The sequence below is a fragment of the Meles meles genome, chromosome 12 (assembly GCF_922984935.1).
Source record: "Meles meles chromosome 12, mMelMel3.1 paternal haplotype, whole genome shotgun sequence".
Classification (NCBI taxonomy): Eukaryota; Metazoa; Chordata; class Mammalia; order Carnivora; family Mustelidae; genus Meles; species Meles meles.
The window spans coordinates 2,820,929-2,842,536 of NC_060077.1; the positions used below are offsets into that span (position 1 = coordinate 2,820,929).

General features: G+C 52.1%; 1 protein-coding gene across 1 annotated transcript; it reads right to left on the reverse strand.

The window, feature by feature from the left end:
• Window positions 1-14,255: 14,255 nt before the first annotated feature.
• ISCU (iron-sulfur cluster assembly enzyme) lies at window positions 14,256-21,368 on the reverse strand. The gene is made up of 5 exons (XM_046024497.1): window positions 21,175-21,368; window positions 19,260-19,373; window positions 18,272-18,382; window positions 16,269-16,347; window positions 14,256-14,807 (listed from the first exon to the last, which is right to left on the reverse strand). The coding sequence occupies exons 1-5, from the start codon at window positions 21,286-21,288 to the stop codon at window positions 14,716-14,718; spliced, it is 510 nt and encodes a 169-aa protein (XP_045880453.1). The 5' UTR covers window positions 21,289-21,368; the 3' UTR covers window positions 14,256-14,715.
• Window positions 21,369-21,608: the final 240 nt, after the last annotated feature.

Below are 21,608 nucleotides of genomic sequence, written 5' to 3' on the forward strand. Positions count from 1 at the left end.
AAATAGCAGGAAGGATTTGGCATTGGCTCCAAGGCCCAGGGGTCCCCTGCAGCTGCTCTCCCCTCCCCAAACGGGTCCAGGGTTTACAGTGGCAGCTGCAAAGTATAAAATAGTGCTGCTCGTAAATCCACTCTTGCCAGGATCCCTGATGTCAGAGGCTCTGCAGTGCCCAGCATGGGCATCCTGCCACTGGATGGGGCCCCACAGGGACACCCTGGGTGTGCCCTGGAAGGCTGGAAGGTCCAGGTCTGTGGGTGGCCACCTGCGGCCTCTGCCTTAGGGTTTGGAGAACCTGATTCACTTAAGGTTCTGGAGGGGGGAAAGGGACTGAGATTGTGCAGGGGTGGTAGATTGGGGACAGCAAGGGAGTGGGGAGAGAGAGTGGGACACGGAGACAAGGAACCAGGAGACCCAGTTAGGTTCCTCCTAGCTGCATGACTTTGGGCAAGTCACTTTGAACTATAGGCTCTTCACATATGAAGTCCTGGGACCACAGCCCTTGCCCTGCTTCCCCCCCACCCCCACAATGCTGTGAATGCACTTTATGATGTGCAGGACGGCAGGGCGGGGTGGTGGTTAGGGGTACAGGCTTCACACGGCCTCGGTTGAAATCTCAACATGGCCACCACCCGGCTGTGTGACCTCGGGCAAGTCACTTCACCTCTCTGGGCCTGAGTTTCCTCGTCTGTGAAATGGGAATACTGGCTCCTAGGTCAAAGAGGGGGTAGAAGTTGAGTTCATTCACTTCCAGTGCTTAGAACAGGTCCCCCATGGTGCTCAATAAATGGAAGCTGCCGTTAGCTATAAACTGTGAAGTGCTGTGTCCGGAGAAAAAGGGGAAAGGTCTGTCTCCAAGTGTCTCGCCATTCGGAGAGTCACCTCTTCTTTCCAGGTCTAAGTATAGTAGCTTCAGAATCAAAAGATCAGTGACTCTCAGATGCTTGAAACTTGAGCATCGTCATGTCTTTTCTTGGGGTGGGAGTAGGGCAGAGGGTCCTGGAAATGTGGGTAAAAGCAGAACAAGGCCAGCAGCCAGGGAAGTCCCGTGAACCCCAAGGAGGGCGCGAAGGATGAGGCTAGAGAGAAGAGACAGGCTCGTGCTGCCCTTTGGGCAGAGATCACCACCCCCCCAAGCCCGTGTGCCCCTCTGCAGGGATTTGGCGCCTTATGGGGGCCAGGGGGTCATGGGGCAGCTGTTCCCTGTCTCCCTCTGAGGTGTGGTGACCCCAGTGAGAGCTTAGACATTGTCTGGCTGAGTGTGGCTGGAGACGTGGCTGGCAGTGTGGGTCGGGGAGCTCGGGGCCTTGGGCCCATCATGGGCAGGCGCCAGGGCTCTTTGTGGGGAGCGGGCAAGGCTGGAGGTGGAGGTAGCCAGCCAGATTAGTTTCCAGGTGGCCTGGACTCTCCCCTCCCCTCTCTGTGGGGTTCCCATCTATAAAACAAGCCAAATACTTCTCAGCATTGACCCTGGGCAGAAGACTGCTTCAGGCGCGGGGGCAGGACATACGGTGTCTGCATTCCAAGAGACCAGGAGTCAGATCTGAGTTCCAATTCCACTTCCAGGATGTGTGACCTCGGGCAGTTTCCACCCTACCCCACCCCCCTCCTTTCGGAGCCTCGGCGCCTCACCTGTGAGAGCACAGGTCCTGTCCTGTTGTGAGACTCAGACAAGAAAATGCTCCTCGAGCTCGGGGCCCGGGGCCCAGGATGGGAAAAGGGTTCCATCTCTGTTGACTCTTCTAAGGATCTCTGTCGTTCCTACTGCTGGGAAGCGGTGAAGAGGCTACTACAGGCCGTTCTGATCTCTGAGATTCTACGGCTTCTCTGCCCAGCACTGCGGGTCAGAGCCCAGAACAGAGCCGGGCACCCAGTAGGTGCTCAATGATTGCTGAGCAAGGAGTGCCGAGTTCCCTTCCAGTTGCTCTTCGATTGAGGAGCAGAGAGGAAGGGTGACGTTGGGAGGCAGGACATCTCTGCACCCGCCCTAGGGAGGGTTGAGATGAGGCTCTCTGAAAAACCTCCTCGGCCCCCAATCTCCTACTTCTGTCCTTGGTCACTGTTTAAATCCCACTCTCAGGCCCAGTGTCCGTCACTTCTTGAGTATCCACCATGTTCCCGGACAGCACTAAGCGCTTTCTATACACTGGGTCCTCACAAAGTTGAGCGAGGCACAGATATCTGCCTTCTACGGAGGAAGAGTGGAAGCTCAGAGAGGTAAAGCAACTTGCCCAAGGTCACACAGCCAGAAAGGACCTGAGCTGGCCTTTGAACCTCCTGAGGCTTTTGGACCCGGTGGCCAGTGCTCTAACCACTGGCTGCAATCCTGTTCCTGAGTGAGTGAGTGAATGAATGAATGAATGAGTGTAGGAATGCAGGACAACAGTGTGGGAGCAGAGGCCTAAGGCCAAGGCTGGGAGAGCAGGTGTCATCACAGTGGCGCCCGTGGTCTGGCTGGGGAAAGGAGGCAAAACGGGCTCTGACTGCCCTCGGCCCTCGGGACTCATCAGGGCGCATGCGCACACTTGCCGCGGGCTGGCAGAACATGTGTTGGCGCCCCAGGCAGCAGGGCCTCGCAGGCGCCTTTGTTCCCACGGTCCTGAGAGCCCCAGTCACACTGTGAATGAAGAAGCAGACAGATGGCCCTTGGGACCCCAGGGCCCTTGGTCCTGCCCAGGACACTGCATGTGTGGGGATTGCAAAGAGTCCACAGAGTCTGGAGGTCAAGCCCACAGCCCTGGGGCTCTCTGGGGATGTGAGCTTGCAGGTGGGAGGCCCTGGGGAGGTAGGGGCTCTGGGTCGTCCAGCTCTACCCCTTCCCTGTCTTTGCTGCCTGGTGCAAGTCGGTTGCCCTCCCTGGTCCTCAGCCATGTCTCTGGCAAAGGGAAGAAGGAGGCTTGCTCTGGATTTCAGCCAGCTGGTGGGCTCCAAACTCTGCGATCCTGTGGGAGGTGTTATGGTCAGCACCTGGGGGAAAGCCTGCAGGAGGCCATTTTCCCCGAAGTACAAACAGCCACTCAGTTCTCTGGAGGAGAAGGTCTTGGGAGAACTTGTCTTCTTCCCCACCCCCCACTTTAATGCTTCCCAGGGAGCTCAACATACCCCTCTCTCCCCATTGTAAGAGTTCCCTGGAGGAATTCGTGGGGCACCTTTGGTTGTCTCCAGCATCTGAGACGCCTCCCTACCGGGAAGTCCTTTCTTCTATCACACCTAAGTTGAACAGGCTGGGCCCGCGGGCCATTTTCCTCGCAGCCTGGCCCGCAGCAGAGCTCTGGCTGGATGGACCCGGCAAGTTATTGGGGGAAACAGAAACACTGTGAATTTTTCATGACCTCTCATAAAGTAAGAACATCTTATCTTTGTCCAGATTTGATCTTCGCATGGTCTGGGTTTCAGCAGACCGGAGGGAAGATGAACGGCCCTCTTGGAGGGTCTGGTGGCCATGTCGACCAACACTGTACGTGTCCTTGCCCTTCGCCCCGGAAGTGCTCTTGCGAAGCCGGCCTATGCTCGGACGCCATGGCAGTGTTGTTTGTAAGTGACAAAAGGGAGTCCGTGTAAGTGCCGGTGGGGATGTAGTGGTAGGGGACGGTCCTGCCAAGTGAGAGGATATTCAGGGAGAATTTGCTTGTAGAGGGTCAAGGGCCTGGAACATGGGACCCTCAATCCTGACAGAGTCAGTATTTCCCAGTTGGCTTTTCATGTAAATGATTTCATTTGAAAAATCGCTATGAAGTCGCTTTGATTAGCTTCATTCAGCCGATGAGGAAACCATTTCTGCTCTGCGAATTGTTGGTGGAGGTGAGCTGGGTCCAAGGTCACACGTGTGCTTTGTGGTCTACACCAAGAGGGCAAGCTCTGAGCTCCGCGGAGCAGCCCTGGAAAGATACACTTGCACCAGCAGGTCACTTTTTTGAGGTGTGAGCCCAGATTTCCTCTCACGGGCTCTGGGTGTCCCCAGGATGGAGCCACTTTGGGGTTCCTCTGGGTAGATGTGGGGGCCACAGCAGGCGGTCACAGGTCGCAGAGCTGGGTGGCCCTGTGTTCTTACACATTTCCGAGGGATCCCGCATGTGTCTGTCTGTGTAGACGCGGGGGGCTGTCCTGCCGGTTGGGCCCTCCAGTGGGATCGCCGGGTGGCAGGTACACGCCTCGCCTTTCACAGTTGCTGCCAAATGCCTTGTCCAAGATGCAGCACGGTTTCCATTCCTATCTTGGTCTAGGAGAGCCCCTGCTTCCCTCCATCCTTGACAACACCACTGGCCTTCAGTGTTTTTCCGACCCAATGGGTGAGAAGTGGCATTCCATTTTTGGGTTAGCTACGGCTGTCCGATTGCTGGTGAGAAAGGGGCTCTCCTTACAGAGTTCTTCTAATTACCTGTTTCTATCCTTAGTCCCCACTTGTACTGATGGTGTAGCCACGGATTTTCAACTCTTTTCAGCCCCAGAATCCTTTGTTCTAATAAACTCTTACCAAAGATCTTAACCGAAGTTGAATAAAAGAAAGAGCTGCATTTTGGAAGGGGATGGGTGAACCAGAGGGCACATGTTTGCCTCCCTGTGCCCCCTGCAAGGGCCCTTAATGCCCAGTGGAGCGTAGTTTGCAAACAGTAGGTACAGTCCTACCGCTGAGGCTACAAACGGGGAAACTGAGACCTAAAGTTACCCAGAAAGGCAATGGCTGAGGCAGGTCTCCAGTTTGGTCCCCTGGCTGTCATCCGTATTGACTGGTGGCGGTAGAGGTGGAGGTGACGGTGGAGGCGGTGACGGCGGAGGCGACGGTGGCGGACATCCTTGCCTGGAGCCCCATCTTAATGGTAGTGCTTCCAAAGTTTTCCAGTGGGCAAAGCGTTTGCTCTTCGTTTTCTGGTAAATATCCTTTCTCAAGTTAAGGAAAATTCCTTTCTATTCTTAGATTGCCAAGATTTTGTGTCGTAAATGGGTATTGAAGTCTATTAAATGCTTCCCAGTATCTGCTAAGATGAGACACGTCCTTTTTCTCACTGCGGGGACCTGGAAGCGGGGACCTGGAAGCAGGCACCGTTTGGGCATCTGAATGGGGCTGGGCCGGTCTCCGACAGGGAGCCTCCGTCCACCCTGCTCACTTTCCTGGTCTCTCCTTTCTTCCTCCCTGAAATGCAGACACTTTTCAAGGCCTGAGGAGGGTGAGGCATCAGAATAGAAATGATCTCCCTGTGCTGGGTCAGCACTTTCTGCCTGCCTGACTTCTGCTGCTGTTTCCTGTGCTAATCCCGGGGGGCGGGGGGAACAACCCCCGCCCCAGCTTGTTCCAGACATAGCCCGAGACATTCTGAGGTTGCGTTAAAATGTTGGTGGCGGACAGACGGGGGATCTTGAAGCCTTGCATTCCTCTCCAGGATGCCAGAAGAGGGATGGGGGGAGGCGGGGTGGGTATGTGGTGGGGGAGGAATTTTTCTTGGGGGGGTTAATTCGGGGTGTGGGGAGAAGGGCCGTTGCTAGGCGAAATCGGCAGAGATGAATCATGTTCTGGCCTGAGTTGGTTATTGGCTAAAATGAGAAGTTGTACAAGTTTGTGGAATCTTTTTGTTTGAGCTGGAAGGGAATATGGAGTCATTGGGTCCAATCTCTTCCTTTTGCAAAAAAACCCTGCAAATACAGAGCAGGAGAAGGATTTGCCCAGGGAGTGAGAACGGATCTCTTTTCCCTCCTATGTTTCTCAGGACCCGTGGCCAGAAGGGGCCTATGGGCACACCTCCCATATTGTACACATGTAGTGTTCTAGGCTTTGGAGTTTGAATGGTGAATCCTCAGATATACCCTCCCTGAGAAAGGTGAATCCAGAGTGCCATGCACCGCGGAGAAAGCGAACGGGGTAATGAGCTAGTGAGTAGGCATGGATGGGTTTCTACCTGAGCCAGACTGGATGGGAGGAGGTAGGACCCGAATGGAAGACTCAGCCTTGGGAAGCTCTGGGGAAGGGGGCACTGGGCAGAGGGGCCAGCAAGTGCAAAGTTCCTGAGGTGGGAATGAGCTTGGCGGGTCTGAAGGATGGCAGGGAGGCCACTGGGGCTGGAATGGGGTGAGTGGAGCAAAATGTAGACAGGTGGGGCCTTAGGGGCCAGAGAGAGAGGTTCAGTGGGAAGCTGTTGCTGGGCATGAATCCTGACTTCTCCTTCTGCTCCGTGGTGCCAGCTAAGGGCCTGTCCTGTGGATGAAGGAGCTTTTAGTAAGCACTTACTGTGTGCCTGGTTCTCCTGAGCACTTAAATCATGTGACCTCATTTTGCCTTGTAACAGGCCCTCAACGGGTTTCTAAATGAGAGGGGCTCACACTTGCCCGTGGCCATGCAGTGTAGGCGGCCCTGACCCAGGCCCACTCCCTGAGGCCCTCAGCTCCATCAGCTTGGCCAGAAAGGGACTCGCCTGCACGAGCAGATCATCCTTTGGTTCAGCTCCATAGAAAAAAGAGTGGGAAAGGTCAAGAGGAGACAGATTGCGGCGGCCGCCCAAGAAGTCTTGCCAGGAAGCGGGGCTGTGGTGTCCCCAGCATTTGGGGTTAGAATAGACGAGTACCCACTCGAAGGGAGATGGTCCCAGGGGCCCCGCTGTTGTGGGAAAGTGAGCAGGGTTCTGAGGCTGCAGGGCAAGTGGGACAGTGTGAGAAGCTCCCACAAAGCTCCTTTGCCCCCAGATAGTAAACCCAACAGATGCTTGGAATTCCACCAGTAATGATTTACTTGGTGGTGGTAAGCCCTTGGCTCCTTTTCTTGTAACATGCACATCTCCTTTGGAAACGAGTGGGAAGATGAAGACTTGAACCCAATATGGTGATAAATTCTAGAGATTGTAAGTGACAGGGGCTCAGACACAGGCCAACTCTGAGGGGCTGCCCGAGATAGAGCTCCCCATAGGATTGACAGGCACTTTTGTTGGGGGTACGTGACTACCCGTCTCCTCCCTCTGCCCAGTCCTGCTTTTTTACCACCCTTCCACAGGTATTGGTACCAGGAACACTCCCGAATAAATACTTCTCATGCTAAGTTCTGTCTCAGAGTCAGCTTCCTGGGGAATCTGACCTGTAACGACGGCAGTGATGATGATGATGGTGGTGATGATGACAGCGGCTGTATCAGTTGGCCTGCAGTGCCATAACAAAATACCCCAGACCACAGGGCTTAAGCAACACAAATTTATTTTCTCATTGTTCTGGAGGCCTGAAAGCCTAAGTTCAAGGTTTGGACCAGGCTTGGTTTCTGGTGAGAGCTTTCTTCTTGGCCTGTCCATGGCCACGTCGTCCTCACATGGTCTTTCCTCTGAGAGCATGCAAAGGGACCTTTCTTGTAAGGTCCCACCCATGCTTATGAGCTCATCTGACTCTGATTACCCCCTAAAGACCCTACCTTCAGATAGCCATGTTGCAGGTTAGGGTTTCAATGTCTGACTTTTGGGGGAACACAATCTAGTTCATAGCAGTGATGATGGGAACAGTGATGATGGTGATGACCGGGATGGTGATGGCAATGTTGCTGCTGCTGTAATTGGTGATGATGACAGTGGGGATGACGATGATGGTGGTGATGGTGGTGATGGTGGTGATGGTGGTGATGGTGGTGGTGATGGTGGTGGTGACGGTGGTGACGGTGGTGGTGATGGTGGTGATGGTGGTGACGATGGTGATGGTGGTGACGGTGATGGTGGTGGTGATGATGAGGTTGGTGTGATGGGTTGGTGGTGATGATGGTGGTGACGATGGGGATGGTGGTAATGGTGGTGATGGTGATGATCATGGGGATGATAATGATAGTAATGTTGATGGGGGTCATGGTGATGATGAGGGGGCTGGTGGTGATGATGATGACGATGGTGGCTGTGGGGGTGATGTTAAAGCGGATGGCAGTTGACACTTACTGAGCGCTTACTATAGGCCCAGCTCTGTGTTTTTTTTAACTTGACCTGTGACAATCCATTCAATCTTCTCAACAATTCTATGACTTAGGAGCTAGTTTTCTGCTGATTTCTCAGGAAGGGAAATCAAGGCTCAGAGAGGTTCAGTAACTGCTTACAGTCACATGCAGTGATCATGGCAGAGCTGGGGTCAAAATCCAAGTCCCCAGGTCCCCATCCAGGGCTGCTCCCTAAGGCCCTCTGGTCCTGCTCAAAGGAGCCAGCGACACAGGGTTGCGTATGGTGTGGAAGCGTTTGGGCAGAGGTGGGATCTGGTCCAGTTTCCCCACTGGGGCTTCCTGCGACCCATTGGCCCAAGGTACTGGGGGCAGGGCAGGAGGCTCCTGCCACTTCTCTGGCACCAGAAGCTCTAGGACAGTAATGGTTGTCCTCACCCTGGGGGCCTCTTGGAGTTATTCTGGGAGCTGGGTTTCTCTGGGGTAAGGCCAGGAGCTAGAGTTTTCCAAAGATAGCTGGGCGGGGAGGGTGGTGGTGGTATCTGAGGCTGGGCCTGGGGGCGAGCCATGCCCTGTGGTCGGCCGAGCACGGTGGAGGGAGCTTGCCCAACAAGCTGTGTGGGACAGAAGTCCTCTCTGTGTGTGTCCTGCACCAGAGCAGCCCGACCAGGGCTCTGTGGTATTTGGAAGGTCATACTGTGAGGGCTGGTCTGGTGATGAAGACACCATAGGGTAGAAGCCTGGAGGTTCCGGTATCTTAAAAAGAGTAACAGTAGACGTAGCAGCAACAGAAATAAGCGTGACAGCAGTTACCATTCGGAATGGTCACGATACCTGTGCCAGCAGCACTCAGGGCAGGGGAGGGGACGGAGTAGAGTAGCAGCAAGTGGAGCACCGGCAGTCTGGATCCGACCTCCTTGGCTTCGGATCCCGTCTCTTTCACTTCCTAGCTGTGTGGTCTTGGACAAGTCACTTCACCCTTTAGTTTCTTCATCTGCCAAATGGGATAATAATAGCATTTGAGGCTTCCTGGGAGGAATCCACGAGCTCCTCTGTATCAACACCAAGCAAGTGGGCCTGCTCTGTGTCAGGGCTGAGCTGTTGTGCATGATCATAACCCACACCGTGACAATGAGCTCTGTGGACTGCGTGCTTTCTTGCATTGTCTCATTTAATTGTCATGTCAACCCGACTGTGTAGGTGTTGTTTTCATTCCCATTTTGCAGATGGAAAAGCTGAGGCTTGAGCAGCTCAGGCTCCTCGAAGTCTCTTGTTCAGGGTCACACAGGGGCAGCCGGCATTTGAACCCACTCTTGTCAGACTCCAGTGCTCCCAGCTCAAACTGCTTTGCTCTGCTGGTGTCTCCCTGTGTGGGCGACGGCCTTCTTGGGCGAGGTGGCTTTTTGAGGGTTGGCTGATGTCACCTTGGATGGGGGGAGAAAGCCAGCAGATAGGCCAGAAAGAGCCATTGATAAAGGATGTACTCTAGTCCATCTTCTGGTTGGGGCTGGAGATTGTCTGCAGGGTCCCCGTCACTCTGCCAAGACTCAGTGGGTCTAGAAGTATTCTGTCCTACCCGTGATGATGGACACAGAGCCTGCACTCCTGCCTCAAGTTCATGGCAGTTTCCTCTCATTTGTTTGGCATTCATTCATGAGAGACAGAGAGAGAGAGAGCGAGCACCAAGCAAGGGGGAGGAGGAGAGGGAGCAGACTCCCCGCTGAGCAGGGAGCCCAATGCGGGGCTCGATTCCAGGACCCTAAGATCATGACCTGAGCCGAAGGCAGATACTTAACTGACTGAGCCACCCAGGCGCCCCTCATTTGTTTGGCTTTTAAAGAAGACTCCAGGATAGGGACAGCTAGTTTTAACAGGACATGCTTAATGTGAGGTTCTAAAACTGTACATTCTGATGTGGTCCTAAGTGGCCCAAATCCAGGAATAACATCTAGGAGAGGTTAAATTAGAGACATGGTCATAGTTGTGGTGTTGTCCTTTGAAAGGGGTGGGAGGGGGTTAGAGGACCTCAGCAGAGGACCTCAGCTAACCTACTGCTTCCAAGCTGTGTCATCTGGGGCAAGTCATTTCATTCTAAGCCTGTTTCTCCACCCACCCACCTACCCACCCACCATCTGTCTCTGTCCATTCACCCACTAACCCACCCATCCATCCATCCATCTACCCACGCACTCACTCCCAGTCTCCTTCCATCCACCCAGCCACTGACCCACCCGTCCATCCATCTATCCACTTACCCATGAACCACCCATCCATCTACTCAGTAGGCATTTAGGGAGCTCCCCAGTGAGTTAAGAACCATACCAAATGCTGGGTCCCCTAATTAAGACATTGCCATGAGGATAATCTATACAAACATCAACAGAAAACTAAATTATGGACCTTCATAATGCTGTGCAGCCGTTAAGAATGTGGCAGGTCTATAGGAATGGATAGGGAATGGCCTTCAGAAGTACAGTCAAAAGGAAAATAAACATGGCAGAAGTAGATGGTACGTCATCACATGTGTGAAAAAGAAGAAAACGGTCTGTTTGGACACACGTATATTTGGATTTGCCCAGAGAATTTCTGGAAGGACACCTGAGAAACGAGTATCAGAGACTGCCTCTGGGGAAGGAGGCAGGAGATTAGGGATGATGGCAAAGACATCAGCTCTCTTCCATTTCGTGTTGTTTGGATTTTTTTCCTTGGGGCATGTTACCTATTTAAAATTAAAAAAAAAAAAAAGACAGACTCAGTGTCTGCGTAATGATATGGAAAGACAAGAGAACAGCAAATTACGATGTTGTCCATGACACATATGTGATTAAGAAGTATAGGGGATTGTGGGAGCAGAGAGTGGCACCTAGCTCAGCCTGGGACAATCTAGGAGGCTTCCCAGAGGAGGTGATGCCTGAGATGGGGCTCCCAGCCTGAGCGGAGGTTAAGGGAAGACCCCTGGCTAGGGCATTCCTGGCAGAAGCAATAGCAAGGAGAAGTCCTAAGGGGAAGGTTTGGCACCCTGGAGCAAATCCATCGATGTGGTAGGAAAAGTATGGACAATTGGGGAGCCAGGGACAGGGTCACTTTTGTTTAGGAAGACCCCTGCCACAGTCACATGCAATGTGGATCCCAGCAGTGAGACTGGAGGCAGGGAGACCAGTGGGGAGGCGGGGAGAGAGGAGGAAGGTCTAGACTTGAGGCAGATGCTGGGGGAGGGGCGGTAGAGGCAAGAGAGGAAGGGACTCAGGAGCTCTTCTGGAGATGGGCAGAAACACCAGCGCTCAGGCCCCACCGCCAGGCCATGAGATTAACAGGGCATCGGGGTTAAACGGGGCTCCCTGGCAGCTCTGATGCACAGCCAGGTAAGGGTCCTGGTGCTTGGGGCCGAGATGGCCGAATGAATGGACTGGGGCTCGTCCTGTGTTGGTGCATCTTCTTCCTGTGAAGGCTCAAGGCCCAGGTGAGCGTCTGATGCACGGTCAGTCGGAATCTTTGGTGTTTCTGCCAGAAGGAAACCAGGAAGGCGAAACCTGGGCTTTGGCTTGAGTTGGTTTAAATAACGTCCACCTCGGAGGGTTGTCACGAGAGGGAACACACTACCAGTGTGAGGGCCTGGCCCAGGGCGTGGGTGTGGGGGTACACACATCTCCCCCAAGGAAGTTTGACTCCCACATGCGCAGATCTAGCTTTAAGCTCATTCAAGGGTATGCGACGCCCTCCTGTGGTTAAAACTAGATTTGTTTGGGCAAAGCGGGGTGCGGGGGAGGTGGTGTGGGGGGGTGGTCTGGAATGTAAGTCACAGAAATTCTTTTAGCCGCACAACCGCTTATCTTGAGGTTTGGGCTGTTCTGGCAATACTGCCCGAGCTGTTCGGGAGCGGCCTGTGACGTGCAGAATTCTGGTTCAACTCTCAGAGGATACTCACTCTGGCAGAGAGATCTCGTTTTTTTTTAAATTACAAAGAGAGGCGGTGGGGGAATTGCAGTGTTGCCACATACGATGAAGCAGGGAAGGAGACCAGCTTAGCCTAGAGGGTCTGAAATGGCAGCATGTGCCCCACAGACCCATCTGACATGTCTCCTGACATGTCCTCACCCGGCGGCCCTAACCGGAGAGTCTTAGGAAGGCCCTGGCCCTCTCCACGGGCCATGGAGGGAATAGCCTTTGAAGTTCTGTGTTCTTCTCCAGGACTCAGAGGACGTTTCGTTTTGTTTTTTCTTTTTTTGCTTTTCTTTTCTCTTTTCCTTTCCTTTCTTTCTTTCTTTTTCTTTTTCTAACAAAGGAGGTATATTTAAGAGAAGAGACAGCCAGCCCATGCCTAGACCAAAAAAATCCCCACCGTCAGAAAAAAGCGCATCTCATTTTTGAAGAGTTGAAGGAGATCTGAGATGATTAGCTGGTACTTTAGATCCCAGGGCCTCCGTTAGTGGGATTTTGGCTGATGCAGGACTGTGGGTTCCTTGGAATGATACCCACAACCCTGGAGCACAGATGGGGTTCAGGAGGGACAGTGGGTAGAATGTTAGGCATGCCGGGCCAGGGATGGCTGTTCTTTAAAGTTCAAGTCACCATACACAGACAGACAGTTCAGAGTGAACTACTAGAACAGCACACCTGTGCGGGGCAGGACGCAGACTGGACAAAGCCAACTGCTCCCCTGTGGCTTGGCTCCCCTGCCCCCCAGAACCGCCGGTGGCCACCCGAAGTCACAGGCATTAGAATCACCTGCACAGACCTAAAGCCAAATGCTGGGCCTAGAAATCTCCATTTTCAACTGATCCCCCCGGTGGGTTTGTTGTTGTTGTTGTTACAGCCTTTAATGTATGAAATCTGAATTCCATCAGGGATGTATACATACCTAGATCAACTTCTTGGGTCAAAGCTGTGGCTAAATTCATTTTTAATTTCAGGGTTCCAAGAGGCTGGGCCAGTTCTCTGAAAGCTCAGCAGCCTTTCCTCCCAATGAGAGGAGCAACGGCCTGTGCTAATTCCATCCCAGTATTCGTCACACTGGATTTTTTTTTTTAATATTTTATTTATTCATTTGACAGAGAGAGACCACAAATAGGCAGAGCAACAGACAGAGAGAGAGGGGGAAGCAGGCTCTCTGCTGAGCAGAGAGCCTGATGTGGGGCTCGATCCCAGGACCCTGGGATCATGACCTGAGCCGAAGGCAGAGGCTTTAACCCACTGAGCCACCCAGGCGCCCCACGTCACACTGGATTTTAATCACCAGCTGATCACTCTCACACTAGACTGGGGGCCCCTTGAGGGCAGACGGGTACATTCACTTTGCTGTGAAGTAGGTACCAAATTATTTGCTATGGGAGTAATATCCATGTTTCTATTCAAATCGCATACATTTGCCCACAATTATTGAGTATGAATCTCCAAATATTCTATAATCTGATTGAAGACCCTCACATACAAAGAAAGGGACGCCGAGGCTTTTGATGCAGGCTGTGCTCCATCATTTTTAACCTTTGTAGCTGAGGCATTTTAGCGTAAGAGCTGGTGCCTCTATACATAAACTAGTAAGAACTTCAAATTCATCATCTGTTCGTGTTTTTAGCTTCGCCTTCTAGAAAATCGTTAGCTCTGTCCCTTCTGGTTGCTGTGTGTGGAGATCCTCCTGTCGGGGTGATTGTAAAAGCGTCATTCGGAGGTGAGCAGCTCATCTGGTCCCTCAGTGGCAGTAGGCCTTATGCCTGCGTTCGTGCTGCTCCCTGTTCTGTCATCTGGGGTCAAGCCCCCCTGCGGTGGCAGTACCCTGAAAGCAGATTTTGGTAGACTTTGAACAGCTTGTTTTGCCTGAGGCTCCATGTGCTTTGTGGCTTGTAAGACCTAAAGGCCTGCCAATCCCACAGCGCCAGAGGGCGGTCCGGCTGCCACCGTGGCACTGGCCGTGGCTTGGCTTGGCATCGCTGCCTCCACTGAGCGCGCAGTTCATCCCAGCCTGGCGGCCAACCCCACAGCTCTACCGGAACGTGACAAGGCCACCAGCAGGAGGCAGGTGGGTGCCCCCCAGACACAGGCAGCTTCCCCCAGCTGCTCCGTGAGTTTATGGGATTGTCAGGGCCAGGGTTTCTCAGGGTTTAGTGGTTCACAAACCAGTGAAATTACAAAGAATATTCTGGACTCATGTTGATTTGTCAATCTACTATTTTGCAAAGAACAACAAAAAGAGATTGCTCTCTCCTTTGACCTTCGCCCCCATTCTGTAAAACGTGGCACACGTCTGGCCGGCTCTGCCCATGGGCCTTATTGTCCGGTTTGCTCAGAAAGGTGCGCGGGTCATCACAGCCTAGCATCTGGGAGCCCCAAGGGGGCTCCGGGCAGGACCCTGTAGTGAGTGAGGGATCCAAGAGACAAGGCTTATCAGAGAAAAACATGGTCTTATATCCTTTATTTTATATATATATATATATATATATGCACATCTGTTTTATGTACAATAATTGGTTCTCTCAAATAATCATATCACGGCCTTCTATTGGTAATCTTCCCCAAGACAGTTTCAGGTGAAAATAGGTATTTGCGCACTTTGACTACCACACTTGAGCATTTGTGACTGATTTCAGTTAGAGGCCATGCACACAATTCAAAATATATACAAACGAGGTTAAGGCGCTAAGAGTGGGCTGAAAGAAAGCAAAGGACTTAGAACAAGTAAACGGTGTATTTTGCTGGCATGGGAGCCGTCACGTGACCAGCAAGCACTGCGCGTGACTCAGAGCTCTTTTACTGTGGGGGGGGCGGGGGCTTCTGAACATCTGTAGTGACGGCACACGGGTGGACAGACAGCAGGTCTGACCGCTAGATGCTTCGCCGAGGGCTCATTTCTTCTCCTTCTCTGCCTCTCCTTTTGTGGATTCTTGTTTCAGTTTGTAATCTGCTAGGGCAGCCTTGATTGCGTCTTCGGCCAGCACTGGAAGAAGCACAAGGAAAGAGCCTCAGTCTGTAGACTGTACAGAGAGGGTCTTGGGAATCTCACCTTTAAGAGCTGGAGGGCAGTGGTACTGGGAAGGGCTTATCAGAGCCCCCGGCTGGGGGAGTGGGGAGTCAGGAGCAAGCCTGGAAAGCCAGCCAGCCATTTCCTGAGCCTAATTTCGGTGCCCATGGCTTCAGAGGCAGACTAGGGTTTAAATACCTGGGATTCTAGGCTAGTTCCTCAGCCTCCTGGAATCCCCTTTCTGTTCTATAAAACTGGGACATTCTCCCCTTGCTGGGATAGGGTGAGGGCTTAATAAATTGACGTCAGAGGGCCACAAGAGATGTCAGTTCTCATCTGCCCCCAGGGAAGTCCGGAGTAAATGTAGCAGATGCTGGCCGAACAAGCTGGCGTAACGTGGGTCATGCCAGTGGTTGACAGGTGGCAACTGGCACATCCTCTGGAGGGATCCCAACTTTGAAAACTTTTACTTTGGAGTCAGAATTATAATGACTATGGGGGGAAATAGTAAGCAATAGGCAGAGAGGAGCAGCTAAAGGTTGCGGTGCCCAAGAAGGCCAAATGAAGAGGCTGGGGGGTTTTCTGAAAATGCAACAAGCTATGGCCTTTATTCCTGCATACCGGGAATCCCAGCTCAGGTGTAAAGAACTCGGGTCCTAGCAGACTTCCTGACAACCGTTAGCACATCCCTGCCCCTGATTTCCCCTGTGAGTCTTACTCTGGCAAGAGGCCTGGCTCTCTGCTGATCTTAAACTAATTTGGTCAGTAAGTTAAGGCTACTGTTTCTCATTCCCTCCTTCCCCTAGAAGGTTGAGAGAAGATGGAAAACACTTTAGATTTAAGACAGAGGCCAAACTGGAAAGCCAAGTGTAAGTCTTCAGACATCTGGGCTTTCTCCTAGGACAGCGTACAGGGACTGCTGCACAACTGGACTAGTCATTCTGTGCGCACGGAGGCAGACTACACACATAACGGCACCTGGGAGGGAGTGTAACACATGCGACAGAATTACGGCAGAAGCAGAGCTATCTCCTTTACTGGTCCAAGCTTGACTCCAATGGCTGGGACCAGCGCAGATTCTAGAATCAAAGATTGGGGCTTAGGACCTGGCTCTCCCACTCAGAAGCCATGCGACTGGGGTGCTTTAACCTGAGCCCCGCTTTCCTGGTCTGTAAGACAGATAATGATGCTGTCTGTGGACGAGAGGACATTTCTGAGGCTCAGAAATGATGCCATGAAGTGCTCGCATGACGCCCAACACATCCCACCTCCTGTTAAGACCCTCCCGGAGATGGCCTGGAGGCTTTTGCCATCTGAAGGTTACGGACGCCACAACCAAAATGGCCTCGCCATTACTTCGCACAAATGCCAGTTGATGCCATTACAGAAGTGCTCCCAGCCGTGCCAACTCGTGGGCATTACGGAGCGGAAACTCACTGGAGCAGTGCAGCTTCACGGGGGGCAGACAGAGCTCCTTGGCGATGTCTGTGTTCTTAATCGTCAAGGCTTCTTCTACCTGAGGCATGGAGGAGAGCGGGACAGTCTCAGTGAAGCTCTAGCTCGAGGAACAGGCAATCAAAAAGGCAGGCCAAAGAGGCCCTCAGAATGGGGTGGTGGGGGTGACTGCCATTAAGAACCCCCGAGGACGCAGACTCGTGCATCAAGGCTGCAGCTGGGGCTCTGTGGTACGGAGTACACACTCCGTGCGGCGTGGCTGGGGTAAGCACGGCTGGCAAAGACACTTCGACAAGCCAGCCCATGAGACCTCTCTTAGGGGTCTGTTTTAGGCCAGCAACAGGAATCTCGCTTTTTTTTTTTTTTTTTTTTTTAATTTAAAGGCAGTGATTTCTCCTGTTCTGGTTTTGTGAGGGTCAGTTTCAGTGATGTCTTTATACCAAATGTTTAGAATAAATCCCTTCCACCAGAAGTGCTGAATGGTGTCAGGGCGGTCAGAGAGGCGGCAAATAGGCCAGTGGCACTCTAGCACTTGGCAGTGGCACAGACCGGTCTTGAGATCATCCTCTGCCAGAAGAGAATCTGTCTTGGCCAAACAGACTGGAAAGGACGCCCTGAGTCTGCTCCAGCGTCCGAGGACACGTGAGGGAGGCCCACGTGGAACGGAGCCCTGCTGCCTTAAGAAGGGCCAGAGTTCCCCATCTGTCCCCCAATTTCCCAATTCTGCTGACTTCAAGGATAATGCTTCACGTTCTGTTCTTAGAAACTCAGAGAGGACCACAAGGTCAAAGAAAGGCCCTCTTCCTCCTCTTTCTGATCACAGCTCAAAGGCCAGATCCTGGGAGCACAGGTGCCTTTTCTTGCTTCCCCTTTCCCGGAGCACAGATCTTAACAAATCGCTTCAGAGGCATCTCCTCCAGATCAGGTTAGGTCTGTGCTCGCCCAGGGAGCTCGCCAGCCAGAAGGCCCGGAGCCACAGGAAGCCCGGGGCATGTGGCCCTGCTCCAGCATTGCTGTAGAGCTGCCCGGCTCCCCATGCATACTCCTCTGTGACTCAGCCCCTGAACCTGGTCCCTCAGGGCTAAGAAGATAAGCAGCCCTGTACTTTGGCTTTTCTGAGCAGTTTTATGACTGGATTTTAGAAACTCCAGTCCTTCACTGGGTTTGGGACCTTCTACCTCTGCAGCTTCTGGGAAAGAGGCTTTGGCAGAGAGAAGAACAGAAATGGTGTTCCAGCTTCTCTCATTTCCACCCTCAGAGGGCCTGCCGACCAGCCACCAGGATCACTGTTCTATTTGTTCCCTCTGCCTCCATCTTTGGTGTTTCTGATCCTTTAATCCCTTTTAGCTCCGGCTAGTTTGTTATTGTTATAAACCACCTGCAATCCTTCTTGAAACATGAAAGAAATAAACAAGAACACAAACCATAATATAGCCTCTCCCACGCTTAGACTCCTAAGAAATTTTAATCAACAACCTTGCAGAAAGCCATAGAGTTCTTTACCGTTCTTTTCTGTGGGGGAGGTGAGGATATTTTTCCCATTTAATTAAAAACGAAACTGAACGGGTGCCTGGGTTGTTAAGCGTCCAATTCTTGATTTTGGCTCAGTCATGACCTGGTTATGAGATTGAGTACTGCCTCGGGCACTGTGCTGGGCATGGGGCCTACTTACACTCTCCCTCTGCCCCGCCACCCAAAACAGAAAACAAAAAAACCCTAAACAAAACACCACCCAAACCTCCAAACAAATAAAAATGGTCAACAAAAAAAACCCCCAAAATAAAAAACTTAACAAAATTATCCATAATCCCCAATGTGGAGAATTTAATCAAAACCTGAGTAGGAGAAATTAAAGAAATTCTTAGAATATTTTGAAAAAAATCAGCCCTCCCTCCCTTCCCCCCAATAATTAGACCCTTCCCTTAACTCAGAGGCAGGTTTGTCAGGAGTGTGATCTAATTCTGTCAATCTGCAAGCAAACTTACCGTCTTCCCTTTTACCCATTCAGTGGCTAATGAGCTAGAGGCAATAGCAGACCCACAGCCAAATGTTTTAAACCTGGCGTCCACAATCTTCCCCTTTTCATCCACTTTAATCTAGAAAAGAGACAGGAGTTAAGCTGTGGTTCCCTGTAGAACCTGCATTTATAGGGGGTTCACTGAGGCTCTCCCCAAGGGCTTTGGTCTTGCTTTCCATACCCTAAATTTTAACATTAATTACCGAATTTGCTTTGTCACAAATGGCTCGGTGATGAAGAGTAAAATGTAGGAATGATCATCAGAACGATACAGGCCTACTGGGTAAAGATAAGCTGAAAAATAGACCCCCACCACCACCAGTTTTTGGTTTTGTAACCCTAGTCAGCTCTTTGGCTATGAAGTTCTCTTGACTGCTCAATCTGCATCTTTAAACACTAAGAGAATCTGTAATAAGGTCCCTGGTTAGGGATTTTTAGTTTGGTATGAAATGACATCTAGTGGTTTCCTCCTGCCTTGTTTCTGTTTTCCAAGGTAGGCATGGAGACCTCTGGCAAGCTGCCCCTTCACCACGATGAAGCAGATGTGGACAAAGCTACGGTTTACTCAAAGTGCCAGTCACTACCTTTGTGTTGTTTCCAATCCGGGGGAGGCTTGATATGTGGCATTTCCTGTCTCACTGGGGATTGCTAACCGAATGGCTGTGGTTTTCCTTTGCTCAGTAAAATTCACAAAACTTTCTACTTGGCTGAAGTTGGAATTTAAGGTGATAGACTGAGTAGAAAACTGACACCAGAAAGGGTCAGCACAGTGTATGAGACAACTAAGATTCAGTCCCTACCTAATAATTGATAACTTTGAGCCATCCCATCATCTCACAGGAATCCAGGTAGAGACCAAGGGGAAAGCTGTGCATGCAAATGCTTTGTAAAGAACGAAGCACTGGATGAGCAAAGGGATGACTGTCATTACCATTAAAGACGACAACCAGCCGTACCTGCAGTTTCATTACATCGCCACATGCTGGCGCCCCCACCAATCCAGTTCCGACATTTTTTGAAGTCTTGTCAAGGGACCCCACGTTTCTAGGATTTTCATAATGATCAACAACCTGAAATTAGAAGGTTAAGAGAAATCCAATGATCACTCTTTTTCGTCTCCCCAACTTGATGGTAAACTCCTTAAAGTTTCTTAAAGTCAGGAAGCTGAACCTGGCAGGCAGTCAGTCGCTAAGCATCAGACATCACCTGGAGAGGAAGGCTTACACTTTCGTCAGTGAGACTTTATGACCCAACCTTTTGGATCTCTTCTCCAACTACCCTCAGAAATTTGAGTTACTGGAGAAAAATCAGCAAAATCATGTCTTAAATCCATAGTTGTTTTTCTTTTAAAGACTTTATTTGAGAGTGAGCAAGAGACAAAGCACAAATGGGGGGAGGGGCAGAAAGGGAGAAGCAAACTCCCTGCTGAGCTGAGAGCCCAACCTGGGGCTCTATACTAGGACCCTGGGATCCTGACCTGAGCTGAAGGCAGACGCTTAACTGACTGAGCCACCCAGGCGTCCCTCCATAGGGTTTTAAAATCACAAATAATTAGCTGATCTTTACCACCTAAGTCACCAGATTTGGGCTCAAACAGCATTTCTGGTTCGAAATAAATCCATCCTCAAAGGATGATTACTATTAAAATTTTTTCAAAAAATAAGTATGGTCCAGCAATCGAAGGATTTCCCAGAAGTCTCCAGGAGAATGTTATACGAGGAACAATGCTAATGGAATGTGTCCATTTGTGTATGATAAAACAGTAACCGTCCCAATACTGTATTTCAAGCCCGGAAATCACTCTGGTGGAACAGCGCACCCTGGTGGCTGAAAGGCTGCTAGCCCACGTTCGTCGAGGGTGTTTTGTCAACAAAACACACCCCTAGGTAGGGGAGGAGCGAAGTCTCTGGCAGAGGAGCTGAAGCCAGGACAGAACAGTATCTATTCAAACCCGCACACAGAAGACGTTAATGTAACCTTGAGGCGTGTTTACCAGTTAGCCTTAAGTCTAGTCTTAAGTCTCTCGATCTTCCAGTGTCTCTTCCCCACCGCGGATTTTGATTCCAAGCCCAAGGACCTACAAGATAATACCTCATCTGGACTTTTGCCCCATGTTGATTCACCGCGTTCTTAGTCGTTTCCAGAGTGGGAAAGTTTCTGGTCTAGGGGACTTTATGCCCTCGGAAGGCAAGGGCTGCAAACTATGCACCTATTCCTACTCCCCGACGCCATCCCCCCTACCCCCTACCAAAAAACAACAACAAAAAAAACAGGACAAAATTAAAACACTGCAACGGTTGATTACGTGTCTGACTCCACTCGGAGACTGAGTTCCTACAACAGTAACTGCCCCGTAAATGATCTCCATGTGCGGGGCACCATGCCGAGGACTGCACAAGCACGATCTATCTCGTGTAGGGGAAAGCTGAGAACTCACTTTACAAATGGGAAAACAGGTTCATCGCAGAGCAGGGACTTGCCCAAGGTCAGCAGGCTAGGGCAACGACCTCCCTGAAGCCGGAGCCCGCGCCAGTGTGTCTGTCCCTGGAGTGAGGCTGGCAGGTCATAACGGGCCCTCCTTCCTGGGCTGCTGGGTTTTGAGGCACGAAATCGCAGCCAGCGACGGGGCCCACGGGCAGAGATTAGTTTGATCCGCGCAGCAAAGGAAACCTAGTCCAGTCAGAGTCGCGCGAGGGGGTGGCCCCTACCCCCGCCGCAGTGGGGGCTCCCAAGGCCGCGCACAACCCCGCAGCCACTCCTCCCCAGGTCCGGCCTCCGTCGAGCGCCGGCATATCTCGGTCCTCTCGCCGGTCCTCGCCATCCCGCCGCCTTACCAGTGCGGGTCCCGCGCATTCCCTGATCTGCCCCTACCTTCTTGTGATAGAGACGGGCCGGAGCCGACAGTTCCCGGACAGGCAGGCGCGGACTCCGCAGCAGCAGGGCCGACGCCGCCCGTCTCAGACGGCCCGCTCCAGCCGCCGCCATCTTCCGGGCTTGCGCCAGCGGAGGCCGAACGCGAGACGAGAGGAGGAACGCGCCCGCGCGTCGGCTCCCGGCTTGGAGCGCGCACCCTTTTACGTCACCGCGACTTCGCGCCTGCGCCCTCCCCCTCCATGCACGTGTCTGCCTTAGGTCCCGTCTTGACCACGCCCCTCCGGGGTGGGCGGGAAGCCGAACTGAAGACTGAAGTTGGAGGGTTTGTTCCGAGCGCGGGGTTTTGAATCTGAGGGGTCTCAGACAGGAGTGGGAGCCGAAGTTTGCGTTCACCAAGCCTACCCATCGCCGGAATGTGGCTTAGTGGATCA